At 42.1% G+C, this 15,799-nt stretch overlaps 1 protein-coding gene across 2 annotated transcripts; it reads left to right on the forward strand.

The window, feature by feature from the left end:
* The first annotated feature begins 277 nt into the window (after positions 1–277).
* LOC138954355 (uncharacterized) lies at positions 278–15,554 on the forward strand. 2 transcript variants are annotated; one of them, XR_011451801.1, is made up of 4 exons: positions 278–1,317; positions 3,666–5,028; positions 7,670–7,790; positions 9,591–15,554. XR_011451801.1 is itself a non-coding variant. In XM_070326221.1 (4 exons), the coding sequence occupies exons 1-4, from the start codon at positions 1,198–1,200 to the stop codon at positions 9,617–9,619; spliced, it is 369 nt and encodes a 122-aa protein (XP_070182322.1). In that variant the 5' UTR covers positions 278–1,197; the 3' UTR covers positions 9,620–15,554. The 2 variants fall into 2 exon arrangements, 1 of the variants encoding a protein (XP_070182322.1); XM_070326221.1 differs by having other exon boundaries at positions 3,666–3,764.
* Positions 15,555–15,799: the final 245 nt, after the last annotated feature.

The following is a 15,799-nucleotide window of genomic DNA, read 5'->3' on the forward strand; positions in this document are numbered from 1 at the left end:
TTTCTGTCGGCAACACACAACTTAACGTTGGGCTTTTCTCGGAAACTATAAAAGTGACCGGGCTCAAATTTTATGTGAACGTGACTCATTGTGTTGTGAATAGCAATTTCTTCCTGTCCATCTGATGCCTCATATAATATTCAGAACTGCGAAAGTGACTCGATCGAGCGTTTGCTCTTCTTGTCTAAACATGTTTTGCTTTCTCGGTTTCATTCTGTGTGTTGAGTCTGCAGTTTGACAATATATAGGGGGGGGGGGGGGGGATGGATAAAAGAGATATTTTCTGTCATCAGTCAGACTGTTTCAGTGTCAACCAGTGTCAAGTGCTTTGTGTGGTTACTCCTATTGCAACTGTGACTCATTAATGTAAATTGGTTGATTTATTAGTGATTTTACACAGAGAGCTTACATACAAAGTTTCGTACCCATGCAGTTAAAGGGGACCTCCAGTCAAAATTGTTGCCTAGTTCTTCTGCTTATCGGAATCCTCACCTTTCTAAATGTCTGTTACCAAATTTTTGCTGCACATACTGACATAGATACCGACTTTCGTTGGAGCGAATACAATGGCTTGAAAATCACATAAATTATGTTGAGAGGCTCACAAGTGGCTTCCGTGACATGGTTTACCACACCACAGAGAGACCTGCGATGTCAATTTTAGCTGTCGTGTGAGTGCACCTGCACTTCAGTTGACGCCATAGGCGCTTGCTATAACAATATGATAATCAAATAATCACTGTTAATGGTAAAATGTATGTTCTTTGGTAAATAAATTGTATTTTAGGGTCGCCCAGAATTTTGCCAAAACATCATTTTTCAGATACATACCTTTGTTATGGCTCATTTTATTCAGACATTATTCATCTTTCATGTGCTGCAATTGTATTTTGCATAAACAAATCATTGTTTGAGATAATAGCCTTTTAGTTGGGTGGGTGTGGTGCTGACAACACCCAAAATGGCGACCCAAAACAGTAAAAAAATAACATTCAGTCACTCTCCTTCTGTACCTAATAACAAGGATTACTCCCTTGAAAACCTGAAACAATGGGCACCTCCCTATCTGCCATTCAAAATGGCCGACTAGACCGTTTACTGTGTCGCGCATGCTGTGTTCATTTTACTTTCAAGATACATTGTGTGTAGGTGTGTTGAGTGTATTTTAGGGTATTGCAGTTTGTTTTGGTAAAGACTATGCCCGGGGATAAAAAGTATGGGCCTTCAAAGCCCAAGAAACGCAAATTTTGTGGAAATAAGCACATGAAGAAGCAGACGAATCAAAACAGCGAAAGTATAGCATCGAGTGACGAAACTGTAAGTGCTGAAAGTTCAAGTTTTGGTACAACTACAAGTGAATCAGCAGATTGTACCACTCGATCGGAACTAGAACCCTGCCTTGTACAAACTGATCTTTGATTGTAGTAGTGAGGAGTCTGGTAATGAGGAAGAAGATAAATCAGACAGTGAGTGGGAAGAGAGTGAGGAAACTGATGATGCAAATTTGACTGTGGAATCTCCAGCAGGGAACAGAATAGTTGACATCAAAATTCTAGGTGACAACATTTCAGCAAATTTAGTGTGTATAGCTTTTGCTTTCATGCTGTGCAACTGTATAAAGTAGAAAGGGTCTAGCAAGCACCTTTGCTTTCCATTGTGTCAATCAACACTGTGATAGGCAGCAAACTTTCTCTTCTTCCCCCCAGGTTCCTGTTGGCAATTCTGTTGTCAACACCGTAAATCGAAGAGCGGTGTTTGTTATGAGATGTGTAGGAGCTGACGTATCTGAACTAGAAACATTCCAGTTACACCGCACACTGACCGTTTGGTATAGCTGAGTTTGTTCGAAGATAAGAGGGTACAAGCTGCTTCGGAATTTTTCTTGTTACTCGGGGTTTCTCCAACCACCCCCCCCCCCCCACCCCCTTTCTGTGTTTTATTCTCACACAGTGTGTGCCATTCGTTCGTGCTTTCTCTCTCTCTCTCTCTCTCTCTCTCTCTCTCTCTCTCTCTCTCTCTCTCTCTCTTTCTCTCTCTCCTCTCTCTCCCCCCCCCCCCCCCCCCCCCCCCCATTTGCATGCATGTGCCTTGTGTTCTATCCAAGTTTGTGTGCTATTGTGTTCGTCACTACTTTATATAAAACTCGAACACATTTCGTGTCGAAAAACTACTGCTTTCTGGCATAATTTTTGATTTTTCTTTCTGAAGTGACGAGCTCATTCTCCCCAAACATACTGAACAAGGCGGAGCTTGGCTCCTTTTATACCAGGAGTCGCCTCTTTAAAACATGAAACCTGGCGTTTTTCAGTGCAGTGGATTTTGGTGCAGTTAAGTAGAGTTATACGGAGGTGTAGCTAGAAAATTTGATGGTCGGACAAATCGTCCTGATCAACAAAACTTTTTCCGGTCATTTGACCGTTTCCATATATTTTACGGACATTTAATGTTACAAAAACTCTCTCTTTCTCTCTCTTATCAAATGAGAAAGCACACAAACACAGCTAACCTTCAATCAGCTTCTGACTAGTAATGAACTGACAATAAAAATAAGAACAAACCAATATGGTGACACTACATAATTGTTTTGGAGAAAACAAAATGTTAATTGAAGGTTGTCCTACTTCCTGGGACTGTAGGTTGAGCTGTTGCATTGATAACTGAGGCAGACTAAGACAGACTGATGCTGTGTTCCAACTGAAGAACCTCTTTCTTGCTTGTTTTTTTGGGTTGATTCTTCTCCCAAACCCGATACCGATGGTTGCGATGCTGACGCCAACAGATCGGTGGCCTCGTATTGCTCACTTCCCTGTTCATCTACCAAAACCCTACCCCTACTCCCAAAACATTCCAGAGTTCTTTGATGTTTCTTTTTTTAATCAGGGATTCAATGGAGGCCATGTTTACATAATCTCAATTGGACCATGAGGACGAATACGAGTGATCGTTTTCTATATATATATATATATGTTAGCTTGTAAGTTTATTTGCCATCTTGTTTAATAAACGGTTTTAGGTCTGACCGATTTTATAGCAAACTGAGCGGTCATGGACCGGCTTATCATGTAAATGGACGGACATTTGACTGGATTACAATTTTTCGGACAATTAGGAAAAATTCCGGTCTAGGACCGATATCTGACACCAAACCACACCCCTGGTTATAGCTTCTTCTTCTTCTTCAGCGTTCCTAGATCAGGCCTCAGATTTTCAGTCTAATATGGGTTATGAAATTTGTGGTCAGCAATTTGGCGCACCATAAGGACAGAACAGAGGGATGTTCAGAAATATCAGGGATGGGAATTGACCCGCAAATCACCCATAAGCCCCCCCCCCCCCCCCAAAAAAAAAAAAGTTGTATGTTTCTGGTCACCTGACCCTACCTATTTTCCCTGCCGACTCGACTTTGTTTGCATTTAAAACAAAACAAGAAAAAAATGGTTTTTCGAAGGAAAAAAAATCCTGTTTTTTGACAAAATAAGTTGAAAAGATGTTTTAAAAAAAGATTCCCGACCTACCTACCCTATATTTTTTAGTCACGTTACCAGAAACATACACTTTGGGGGGGGGGGGGGGGATCATAAAGGTGAATTTCCGCCTTTTTCACTTTTTCCAATTCCCATCCTAAATAATGTGTAAAATTTTCTTCTTTCCTTTTGCTCTACCAGGACAAACAGTCGAATGTGAACAAGACGGTAGTGATGCTGATGCTGAATCACCTTGTGAAGAAGACGAGGGTCCGCAGCCACCGATACAAACAAAGAAAGGCGAGTGATGTCATCTCGGCATATTGTTTGGAAACCAAGTGGATACCTGGTGTTTTTCAGTCGATTTTGCTGCACACCTTCATTGCTATTTGACTTTGATCTGAAATATGATGTAGAATCACTGCTAGTCTCAGCCCATGAATCCACATGTTCTGTACATAGTTTTAACGATCAACATATATGGCCAAGAGTCTGATTTGGCGTCAAACCAAGTGGACAGGGGTCCTGTTTTGCCCACATCAGAGCTCCCTGTAGGATTCAAAACAAAGAGTCATGATGACCCCCTGTCCAAAAATCTGGAAGTCATTTTGGAATTTTAGGGAGTCATATTTTATCTAGGATTTTTCTCAAAGTTTAACGTGTGTAAACTAGCGACTGAAGGCAGGGAAAACTTGGCTTGCAAAGTTAGTTATTTCGCTACACAGTAGTAGTGAACGTCACGCGATTTTGCTAGCGTTGTATACTTGTGACTTTGCATTCGGAAACGCACCTCAGTGGTGACGTTCGGAAATAGTGTCTGCTGTGCACGGAAGCTTCTTCACAGGGGTCAAAACCTGCGCAGTTGACGCAGTGAGTGAAAATCTCGGCGTGATTTCAGTGCGTCAATTACGCAGAATCATGCGTTATCGGCAGTTGTAAAAAAACAAAAGTGGGTAAAGTACCGTATGTCTTGTGCACTTGTGTGTTAATTTGTATGATACTTGGGAATTGTTGCTATGCTGTTGGATGCAGGGGTGCTAGTTGTCTGATTCAAAACGGATTTCTGATTTGGGATGTTTGCTTAAAAATAATTTCCGATTTGATCAGGTCCGATTCAGGAATTAACTCTAAAGATTTCGATTTCTCATTACCGAGAAAGTATAGCTGGCGATGTCGTCTGCTAGACATCCCACGAAAGACGCGGCAAGCGTTACTCCACTCCACTGCCACTGAAATGTGGCGCTTTCAACAGCGTCATCACCCTGGGGCCACGAATCGGATCATAGATTGCACCCCCACCCACCCCGCTCATCAATTTTTTTTGGCGTCAATTTCCTATAGCTTTCTTGTGTGTTTTCATGCTTGACTATTTAGTCTTCCGATTTAGGTGCGCCAAAAAAATAATATCTTGTGGATTTCAGATTTGGAAGGTCTTAGTCACCAGCACCCCTGTGGATGAAATGCTGCTGCTAAAACAATTTGTTGATTTTTTTTCTCAGGATTTCCTACTGAGTGTGAATCTATCGAGTCTGACCAATCAAACCATTCAGCATCTGAGAGCAGTGTGAGTGTAGAAACTAAAATATATATGTCGTGCCCATATCACATTACCTGCTATTCAGACTTGGTCGTGTGACACGTTTTCTTCCACACGAGATTACGTTGATTGTCTAACGAAGCCGTCAGGCTGAGTTAGACATCAGCTAATCGAGTGTGGAAGAAAACTCTGTCACACGACCAAGTCGGAATAGCATTTATGTCACAGCTTCAACAGAGGAGAGAACAAACACGTTTTGCGTACTCAAGCTTGACAAACCTAAACACAGGAGCAGCCATTGTGGAGAGATCTACTTTTTGACGGAAGTGAACGAACAACTATGAATGACGTCTCGGTATATGTGAACGACGTCACAGTCATCGTCACAGTCTGTATCTTTTGAAGCATCGCATTCTTCGTGACGTCTTTCTGTGTCTGCATCCGCGAAATGTTGTTCTTTTCGGGGTCTTTGTCATCTATGTTCAGAACTCTGTCCTTCCAGTTTCAGACTAACAGGCCTCCTGAGCGAGCCACTTTCCAAGGGCAGCTAAATTCGCGTATGGGAACAGTACTGTCGTCTGGGATGCCGTTCTCAGTATTCTCAGCGTTGAAGAATTTGTAAAGAGAAGAAACGATAACAGCAGGAGAAATAAAAGTTGTGTGTGCATTTTGGGGCTTTTGGGGGGACGATTTCGAGTTTGAATCCGTTCTTGCACATGTTCCAAAGCATGTAACAATCTTGCACACGTTTGCTTTAGTAGTGGCAGAGAAGGAAAGTGTGTGACATACTTGCCTATTACGCGTAATGGGATATGGTGTGATATGGGCACTACATAAACACTGATAAGATAATGCAATGGTCAATCCAAACGTTGGTTTTACTCAAAGCATCGCTTATTTGTGCATAGAATAAAATAGACAATACCCGCGCTGTGAGGGGAATGTGAAAATGGGTGCATCTGTGTGCGTGGAATCGTATGGGGTTGATTGTTTTGTTTTGATTTTTGAGTCACTTGAGAAAAAGTGACTCTATGTAATCGGTCAGTGTTAGTCTGTCCGGCCGGCCGTCCGGCCGTCCGGCCGGCCGTCCGTAGACACCACCTTAACGTTGGACTTTTCTCGGAAACTATCAAAGCGATCGGGCTCATATTTTGTTTAGTCGTGACCTCCAATGACCTCTACACTTTAACGATGGTTTCGTTGACCTTTGACCTTTTTCAAGGTCACAGGTCAGCGTCAAAGGAAAAATTAGACATTTTATATCTTTGACAAAGTTCATCGGATGTGATTGAAACTTTGTAGGATTATTCTTTACATCAAAGTATTTACATCTGTAGCCTTTTACGAACGTTATCAGAAAAAACAAGGGAGATAACTAGCCTTTTCTGTTCGGCAACACACAACTTAACGTTGGGCTTTTCTCGGAAACTATAAAAGTGACCGGGCTCAAATTTTATGTGAACGTGACTCATTGTGTTGTGAATAGCAATTTCTTCCTGTCCATCTGATGCCTCATATAATATTCAGAACTGCGAAAGTGACTCGATCGAGCGTTTGCTCTTCTTGTTTCATTGGAATACGGAGAGGAGATCAATGGGGATTTGAAATCCGAACCTGAATATGTAGTTTTGTAACTGTTATATCCCCGAAATCAATAATATACAACTGTTGATTAAAGGGCCAGTCCAGAGCAATTTTTGCCATGTTTATTTTTAGCCGATCTGAATCCCAACCTTCCTTCCTAACTATATTCCACCCAAGTTTTAATCTCCAGGAAGCTAGCATTCCACCACTACTGCACTAGAAAGAAAACCCAGTATTCACGCCCATATGTACTAAATACGCCACTTCTTGGCCAAACAGCACATGTTCATAACTTGTGTAGTTCACAGAATGATCGTATAGTAACAGCGAACCCCCTACTGGCACTGAAACTGCATTGGTGAGCACTCTGTATGCTATGCAGTCGGGGAGACCATCACATATTTAGAAACTGGCGTTCTACCCCCAACAGTAGACCAAACAGCTTGTGCACAACCACACTATCAACCCAAGAAAAATGCACACTTCTAAGTAAATAACTAAGCCCGTATTTCAAATTTTAGGCAATGGGTAGCTATCGTACAGATAATGAAAGCGGTGTCATTCATACCCTCCGCGACAATCACAGCTCAACGCACAGCACGTTCCATCGACCGGCCCATCAGTATTCTATAATAGCGACTGGCCCAGCACTGAGAGAGAGGCTCTCTCTGTATACCAAACCAATCCCCAAAGCTAACGCCTGCCTTGCCTGTGGTCGAGCCGACGGTCAGGCGAATTTCGATTTAAAAGTTTAAAGGTCACTTCCGACGTACACGATCGGAAGATTGTTGGATCGTACAGCGCTTATAAATACTTTTGAGACATAACAAAAATGGTCGCAGACATTTTCCAACGTGAGGATTCCAATAAGCCAATAAAAAGATGTACCTTTAGGTATAGATTTATCTGGCAGGATAAATATTGGTTTAGACATAAATGTTTATCATATTTTTCGTGCTAGCAATTATGGCATCATATTAGGATAATGCATATGTAATACCCACAGGGTAAGTATTGAAAGAAACCAAAATTATAATACATTTGTGGGATTTTCATGCCGGTTTGTATTTAAATTGTTTGACAGGATGCCTCATACCGACCAGACACGGAAAACTCTGACGCAGACTCTGTATCTACCGTGTACTCAATTTTGCCACTTGTACAACCACCCCCTACAAAAGGAAAGGTGTCCTCTTCAAATGAAGGTATTTTTTTCAAAGACAAATAACATTGCCAGGTTTCACATGCATGGCAGGGCCAGACTACCGGGGGGGGGGTTATGGGGGTTGCGCAACCCCCCCCCCCCCCCCAGCCTAATCATGTACCTCACTTATTTAAAACATTTTTTATTATTGTTTATTTTATGCCGTTTCATGCAAGGAGCGACCATTTTCCTATCTCAGAATATAACCTACCCATCAGCTTCAGGGGGCTTTGCCCCCTCACCCCCGCCAAGGGGATGTTCCCCCTAGCCACCACTGGCAAACCCCCCCCCCCCCCACTCCTCTTAGCCTAGTCCGGCCCTGCATGATACAGTATGACTTTTTTGTGTATAAATAATCTGTTTGTACTGTGCCTGTGTTGAGCGGAAAATTGTTGCCCTGCTTTAGCTCATGTCAACAATTGGACTGACCAGAATTGATTTTGGATTACTGAATAGAAGTGATATCCGATCGGATATCCGACTGTGATATATTTCTTGTAGTACCAGTTCCAGGACCGAATACCAAGTGCATAAATAGCGTAATTTGCGTAAGTGACGGCTCGTGATTGCTATCAATTTTCTCAAAGATGGGGCTTGGCTATCCTATGTTATCCCACGGCAGTGGGGCGGGGATGTAGCTCAGTCGGTAGCGCGCTGGATTTGTATCCAGTTGGCCGCTGTCAGCGTGAGTTCGTCCCCACGTTCGGCGAGAGATTTATTTCTCAGAGTCAACTTTGTGTGCAGACTCTCCTCGGTGTCCGAACACCCCCGTGTGTACACGCAAGCACAAGACCATGTGCGCACGAAAAAGATCCTGTAATCCATGTCAGAGTTCGGTGGGTTATAGAAACACGAAAATACCCAGCATGCTTCCTCCGAAAGCGGCGTATGGCTGCCTAAATGGCGGGGTAAAAACGGTCATACACGTAAATAAAAAGCCGGGGGAGTTTCAGCCCATGAACGAACAAACAAACAAACAAACATCCCACGGCAGTTTACTGATAGCTCAAACTGTCTGTATGTGTTTCTTATTTTCATTATTGACTTTTTAATTTTAAATGTTAGGGAATAAATGGAGAAAATCTATGCAGCAGGTGGTGGTATATTGCCCGCACACTCGGACAATGCTTGTTTTCTTCTTCTTCTAGTCAGTCAGATAGCCAGACAATCAGTTGCTCATTTATATGCACCCATCTTGAAAATAAAACCATAACGGTTTTTAAAAAAGAATAACACACACTATGCATGAATAAATACCAACAGCCTTCAAAGTTCAACCGACAGCCTTATTCTGTGACAAAGTCAGCATAATTATGTTCATTGTTGCGGCAAATTGTCGTCTAGGCGACATTTTGCTGCTCTACATAGTACATGCCTGGCTGGGTTTGAGTCCACTGGTTAGCCCGGTGTCAGAATAATGTGACTGGGTGAGATGAAGCCTGTGCTGCGACATCTGTCTTGTGTGTGGCGCACATTAAATGTCAAAGCAGCACTGCCCTGAGATAACCGAAGGGTGGACTGGGCGGTGAGCAAACAAAGTTAAGTTAAGGGTTTGAGTCCCTTCGAAAGTAGGGTGGATGATGTTTCAGTCTATCCAGGGTCGACTTATGTAAGACTCTTCGTGCCTATTCTCGACGTGTGCATCATATATATGCATGTGAAAAAGATCCTGCTTCACGGTACGATTAGACTGGTCAAAGCAGATACCCAGCATGCACATACATATTGGCATAATCTTTCGAAGGGACTCGGATCCCTTCTATATCTTTTTTTTACATCAATGTTGTGTTCTGTTCAACAGTCGGTGGGAAAGGAGCAACTTCTACTTGAACAGTCAGTGGGAAAGGAGCAACTTCTACTCCAACAGTCGATGGGAAAGGAGCAACTTCTACTTTAACAGTCGGTGAAAAAGGACCAACTTATACTTCAACAGTTGGTGGGAAAGGATCGAGCAACTTCCACTTCAACAGTCGGTGAAAAAGGAGCAACTTCAACAGTCGGTGAAAAAGGAGCAACTTCTACTTCAACAGCCGGTGAAAAAGGAGCAACTTCTACTTCAACAGTCAGTGAAAAAGGAGCAACTTCTACTTCAACAGTCAGTGAAAAAGGAGCAACTTCTACTTCGAAGTGAACTTCTTCAGGGAAATCTGTGTTTACTGTGGAGATTTTGACAGCCATCTGAGAAGACATTTACTACGTAAACATTCTGATGAAGAAGCAGTTGCTCCCATGGGGTCGCCTTCACGCGGCGGGAGTGTTTCCACTAAGCTACCCCACCCCTTTACTTCTCTTCTTTTGTCTTATTTCTGCCTTACCAGTCCTTTCACCTATATTTCCTTCCAAGAAAACTCTCCCTACTATTCCCTGCAGATTTCCGATTCCTTTCTTGTTGTCTTATTTCTACCTGACTGGATCCATCACCTTTATTTCACTTACCAAAAGTCTTCTTTTCCACATCCTTATTTCTTTGCCCCCCGCATGTCGTAAGAGGCGACTAACGGATTCTGTTTCTCCTTTTACCCTTGTTAAGTGTTTCTTGTATAGAATATAGTCAATGTTTGTAAAGATTTTAGTCAAGCAGTAAATAAGAAATGTTAAGTCCTTTGTACTGGAAACTTGCATTCTCCTAGTAAGGTCATATATTGTACTACGTTGCAAGCCCCTGGAGCAATTTTTTGATTAGTGCTTTTGTGAACAAGAAACAACAAGTGGCTCTATCCCATCTCCCCCCTTTCCCCTATCCCATCTCCCCCCTTTCCCCGTCGCGATATAACCTTGAATGGTTGAAAACGACATTAAACACCAAATAAAGAAAAAAAGAAGCAGTTCAAGCTGCATTAAAACTTCCCTGTGGACAAGAACGGGATAGTGCTTTTGCAGCTATTCGCAAAGACGGAATTTTGGACACAAATCGGACGCTGCCAAAAGAAGGCAAGTTCATATGTGAGCGCAACCAGGGAGTTGAAAAACGTGTGATGTGTGGAGGGTGTCATGGTTTTTTTCAGTAAGAAGGGCTCAGGACTCTAGTCAGACTGGTGCTCAGCCCTCTTCTGCTCAGGACTCTAGTCAGACTGGTACCCCCCGCGGGTTAGGGGGAGTCCCATATTGGTTGGGACCAGAAAGAATTTACCCGATGCTACCCAGCATGTCGTAAGAGGCGACTAACGGTTCTGTTTCTTCTCTTCTTTTGTCTTATTTCTGCCTTACCAGTCCTTTCACCTATATTTCCTTCCAAGGAAACTCTCCCTACTATTCCCTGCAGTTTTCCAATTCTTTTCTTGTTGTCTTATTTCTACCTGACTGGATCCATCACCTTTATTTCACTTACCAAAAGTCTTCTTTTCCACATCCTTATTTCTCTGCACCCCGCATGTCGTATGAGGCGACTAACGGATTCTGTTTCTCCTTTAACCCTTGTTAAGTGGTTCTTGTATAGAATATAGTCAATGTTTGTAAAGATTTTAGTCAAGCAGTATGTAAGAAATGTTTAGTCCTTTGTACTGGAAACTTGCATTCTCCCAGTAAGGTCATATATTGTACTACGTTGCAAGCCCCTGGAGCAATTTTTTGATTAGTGCTTTTGTGAACAAGAAACACTTAACAAGTGGCTCTATCCCATCTCCCCCCTTTCCCCTATTCCATCTCCCCCTTTCCCTCGTCGCGATATAACCTTCGTGGTTGAAAACGACATTAAACACCAAATAAAGAAAGAAAGTCAGACTGTTGCTCAGGACTCTAGTCAGACTGTTGCTCAGGACTCTAGTCAGACTGGTGCTCAGGACTCTAGTCAGACTGTTGCTCAGGACTCTAGTCAGACTGGTGCTCAGGACTCTAGTCAGACTGGTGCTCAGGACTCTAGTCAGACTGGTGCTCAGGACTCTTCTGCTCAGGACTCTAGTCAGACTAGTGCTCAGCCCTCTTCTGCTCAGGACTCTAGTCAGACTGTTGCTCAGGACTCTAGTCAGACTGGTGCTCAGCCCTCTTCTGCTCAGGGTTCATTGAAAAAGAAAAGAGACTATGTTGTTTGGACATCTGCTGACACTGAATCAGTTTCCTCTTATTTTCAAGTCTTTTTTTACTGCTAAAGGGACAGGCACAAAGGGTAAATTGCCAGGTAAAGATTGTGTACTGAACTTTTTACAATTGCACACTATTTTTTCTGGAAGACATTTCTCCAAAGACAAATTGGTGAAGTTGGTTAAAACCAAAGTGTTCAATGAGCGAACAACACTCAGAAAAACCAGGGCTCAATGTTTGAAACCTTTTGAAGAATTTTCATTGGCCATATATCCAGAAGCTCGCATTCATTTCATGGATAAGTGAATGGGACAAACGTCCGGACCAATGGTCAAGTTTGTGAGGATATGATATTATGAGTATATAGTCACAAATATGTACAAGTTTGTGTATAATTATATGTGTACCGTATTTGACGGATTACAAGACGCACCGTTTTATAAGCCGCACCCCCGACTTTTAACAAAAAAATTGGGACGAGCCACGTATAGGCCACGTCACTATATTAGCCGCCGTCGAAAAAAAAATAATCAGATCGTGTCAATCAATCAAAACAACCAGGCAAACAAAAATTACAGTATTTGGCAAAATCGGCTCGGAGAATAAACAAGTGAAACAAAGAAGAAAAGTGAAAAAGTTTGAAGAAAAATATCACACACACAATTTGTAACCAACACACACATGTAGTCCCGCCCGGAATAAGCTTTTTTGGGATGATTTACAACTTTTGCGCACATTTCGAGCGGACGAAAACACAACATGGCGGCTCTCGCTCCTCCAACTATCGCAAGACACAAAAAAACGAAATCTCGCGCACGCGCGAGATCCTGATACATCCAATGTTTCTCTGTACGGTATCTTGTCACGACGACTTGTTGACAAACGAAGATTCGCGAAAGAAAGAGAAAAGGGCCGAGTCTTGAGTAGAGAGCTAATAAAGTACCGGTAATCGCTAATCGAGCGAAATGAAAATCCGCGGCGACTTCCATTAGGTGAATGCTATTCAAGTTTAGGTAACGTTTTAGCCGCATCTTTTTATAAGCCGCAATGCGATTTTTTTTGAAAAAAAGTCGCGTCTTGTAGTCCGTCAAATACGGTATATATGTACAGTCGCAAGAATGTACAAGTTTGTAAGGATATGACTATTACAGTATAGGTGTGTATGGGCACAAGTATACATACAAGTTTGTAAGGATATATTACCGTAAAATCCCTAGCATAAGCCCACCATCTAGCAAACGCCCACCCCCCACTTTGGGCCAAAAGTTGTGCACAGGGGTAACTACCTAGCAAACGCCCACCCTGCTTTTTTCAAAGAGACTATAGGCTCACTTTCACTAGGATTTGTGCAGCCTGTTCTAAAAGTCATCTTTTTCCCCTTCTTTACCTTTTCGTGTTTCTTTCCTTTTTTCTTATTCTTTGTCCCCTCTCCTCACTCCCACCCATCGTTCATGTTTTTTTGAGTTTCTCTTCTCTTTTTTTTCCTAAGTTTGTGGGTTTTTCTTTCTCAGAAAGATTGGGCCTTTTGAAGACAAAATCCAAGTTCAGTTAACGTTTCATTTCCAAAGACGATCGTGTAATTTCTTCCTTGTACAGAAAGAAAGGGCTTCATTGGTGTTGACATTTCGACATTTCATCAAGTTTCTTTTTCCCGGAATTGTGTTGTTATTGTTTGTCCTTGCAAAGGTCTGGTGATTTTCTTTTTACTTTATAAATTTATATAAATGACTATGCTTGGGTTGTTTTCAGAAGAGCCAGTCCTTCTCTCTCTCTCTCTCTCTCTCTCTCTCTCTCTCTCTCTCTCTCTCTCTCTCTCTCTCTCTCTCTCTCTCTCTCTCTCTCTCTCTCTCTCTCTCTCTCTCTCTCGGTTGGCCTTCTTTGCCTCAAAGTAATTTTTCTTTCTTTTTTCCTTCACTTCTACTCACACGACCTAACTTACATGCTTTCGGGGTTTGTATTCACTCAATTACACGATTGAGCACAAAACTTACTTTGTGCAAAGGGGTCTATCCCTAGCAAACGCCCACCCCCCAATTTTGCCCTAAATCTGTGCACAGGGGGGGTGGGCCTATTCTAGGGATTTTACGGTATGTGTGTGTGTGTTAGACTGTGAAGGAGACATCACATTTTTCAGTGCGTGTGATATTCAGTTGTCCGTAGGCTTTGGTCGCAAGCACAACAGTCTGACTGCTACTGAATTTTCCTGGCTGGTTACCCCTAGTGTGTGTTGTTTACGGTATATGCAGTTCACGTCTCAGCTACTCAAAGTGAACATTGGTTTAAGTAATGGTTAAAATTACGCACACAGAGCCATTCTATGTTAAATCAAGTTATCAAATATCAACGAATCAAATCAGAGAGAGGTTGAGAGACTAAGTCAAAGAAAGGGACTGTGACTGTGAGACAGTAATTAGTCAAGGGACAGAGTAAAGCGAGGGACCGGACGGTTCTCATGCTCGCAGACATTCACGAACAAGGATACAGAACATTTGCGATTGTATGCCTTTTAATTCTATGAATATTTTCTGCAATTGCACATACCTGTCAAGTACTTTTGGCCTCTGACCATAGTAAATGGCATAAGAAACCATAGTTGGGGATCAATGCGTGGATCAGGATGTGGTTAAACACACAAATTCAACTTCTCATGCATACACACTAAACCAATCAGATTGTTTTTCGCAAACTAAAAGTAAAACACATAAATTCCTTTCTGCACAAACTGCTCTTTATTTACCACTACATGTAATACATTTACACTGCACTCTTGTTCGTTCATTTTTGTTGTCACTTGTCACTTGTGTTCTTAGTTGTATTCATCTGTGCAAATGCTCCCATGGGGTCGCCTTCACGCGGCGGGAGTGTTTTTACCAAGCTACCCCACCCCTTTACTTCTCTTCTTTTGTCTTATTTCTGCCTTACCAGTCCTTTCACCTATATTTCCTTCCAAGAACACACTATTCCCTGCAGTTTTCCAATTCTTTTCTTGTTGTCTTATTTCTACCTGACTGGACCCATCACCTTTATTTCACTTACCAAAAGTCTTCTTTTCCACATCCTTATTTCTCTGCACCCCGCATGTCGTAAGAGGCGACTAACGGATTCTGTTCCTCCTTTTACCCTTGTTAAGTGGTTCTTGTATAGAATATAGTCAATGTTTGTAAAGATTTTAGTCAAGCAGTATGTAAGAAATGTTTAGTCTTTTGTACTGGAAACTTGCATTCTCCCAGTGAGGTCATATATTGTACTACGTTGCAAGCCCCTGGAGCAATTTTTTGATTAGTGCTTTTGTGAACAAGAAACACTTAACAAGTGGCTCTATCCCATCTCCCCCCTTTCCCCTATCCCATCTCCCCCCTTTCCCCTGTCGCGATATAACCTTCGTGGTTGAAAACGACGTTTAAAACACCAAATAAAGAAAGAAAGAAAGAAATCTGTGCAAATCTTTGCTTTGTCAATCATGCTGCCAGTCACCTTAAAATCATGGCAGCATGCATCAGAGTTAATTTTGACCTGCAAGAAGGCAGTCAGTGTGTCAGCTCCCAGACTGTGATCCAGCACTTAAAGGTGTTGCAGGGTTTCACTGCCAAATGGAAATTTATTCAACATTTTCCTCACACAGGCCACGTAGAACTGGCGCACATCATGCCAGAACTTCTGTTGTGTTGCTGGTGCAAGCTCCTCCTCAGAAATGAATGAACGGCAGTCCATGCCAGCAAAAAAAAATTAAAATAAATAAATAAAAATTTTTTTTAAAAAAATAAAAAAAAGGCTGAAAATGCGTATGGTTTGAGGTATACGACGTAGGACCCAAAAAACACCGAAAAACCGTAAGAATTACGCAGAATGCGTAGGACTTGACAGGTATGAATAGCATGCTTTTTTATGAATGTCAAAAACTACTATTTAGTATCTTGTTTAGATTTCCTCACAGTATTGATTTTATATATGTCGTCTTTTATACGCCATATGTCTTAATATTGCTTGCTTTTG

Source organism: Littorina saxatilis, unplaced genomic scaffold, assembly GCF_037325665.1.
Source record: "Littorina saxatilis isolate snail1 unplaced genomic scaffold, US_GU_Lsax_2.0 scaffold_610, whole genome shotgun sequence".
Classification (NCBI taxonomy): domain Eukaryota; kingdom Metazoa; phylum Mollusca; class Gastropoda; order Littorinimorpha; family Littorinidae; genus Littorina; species Littorina saxatilis.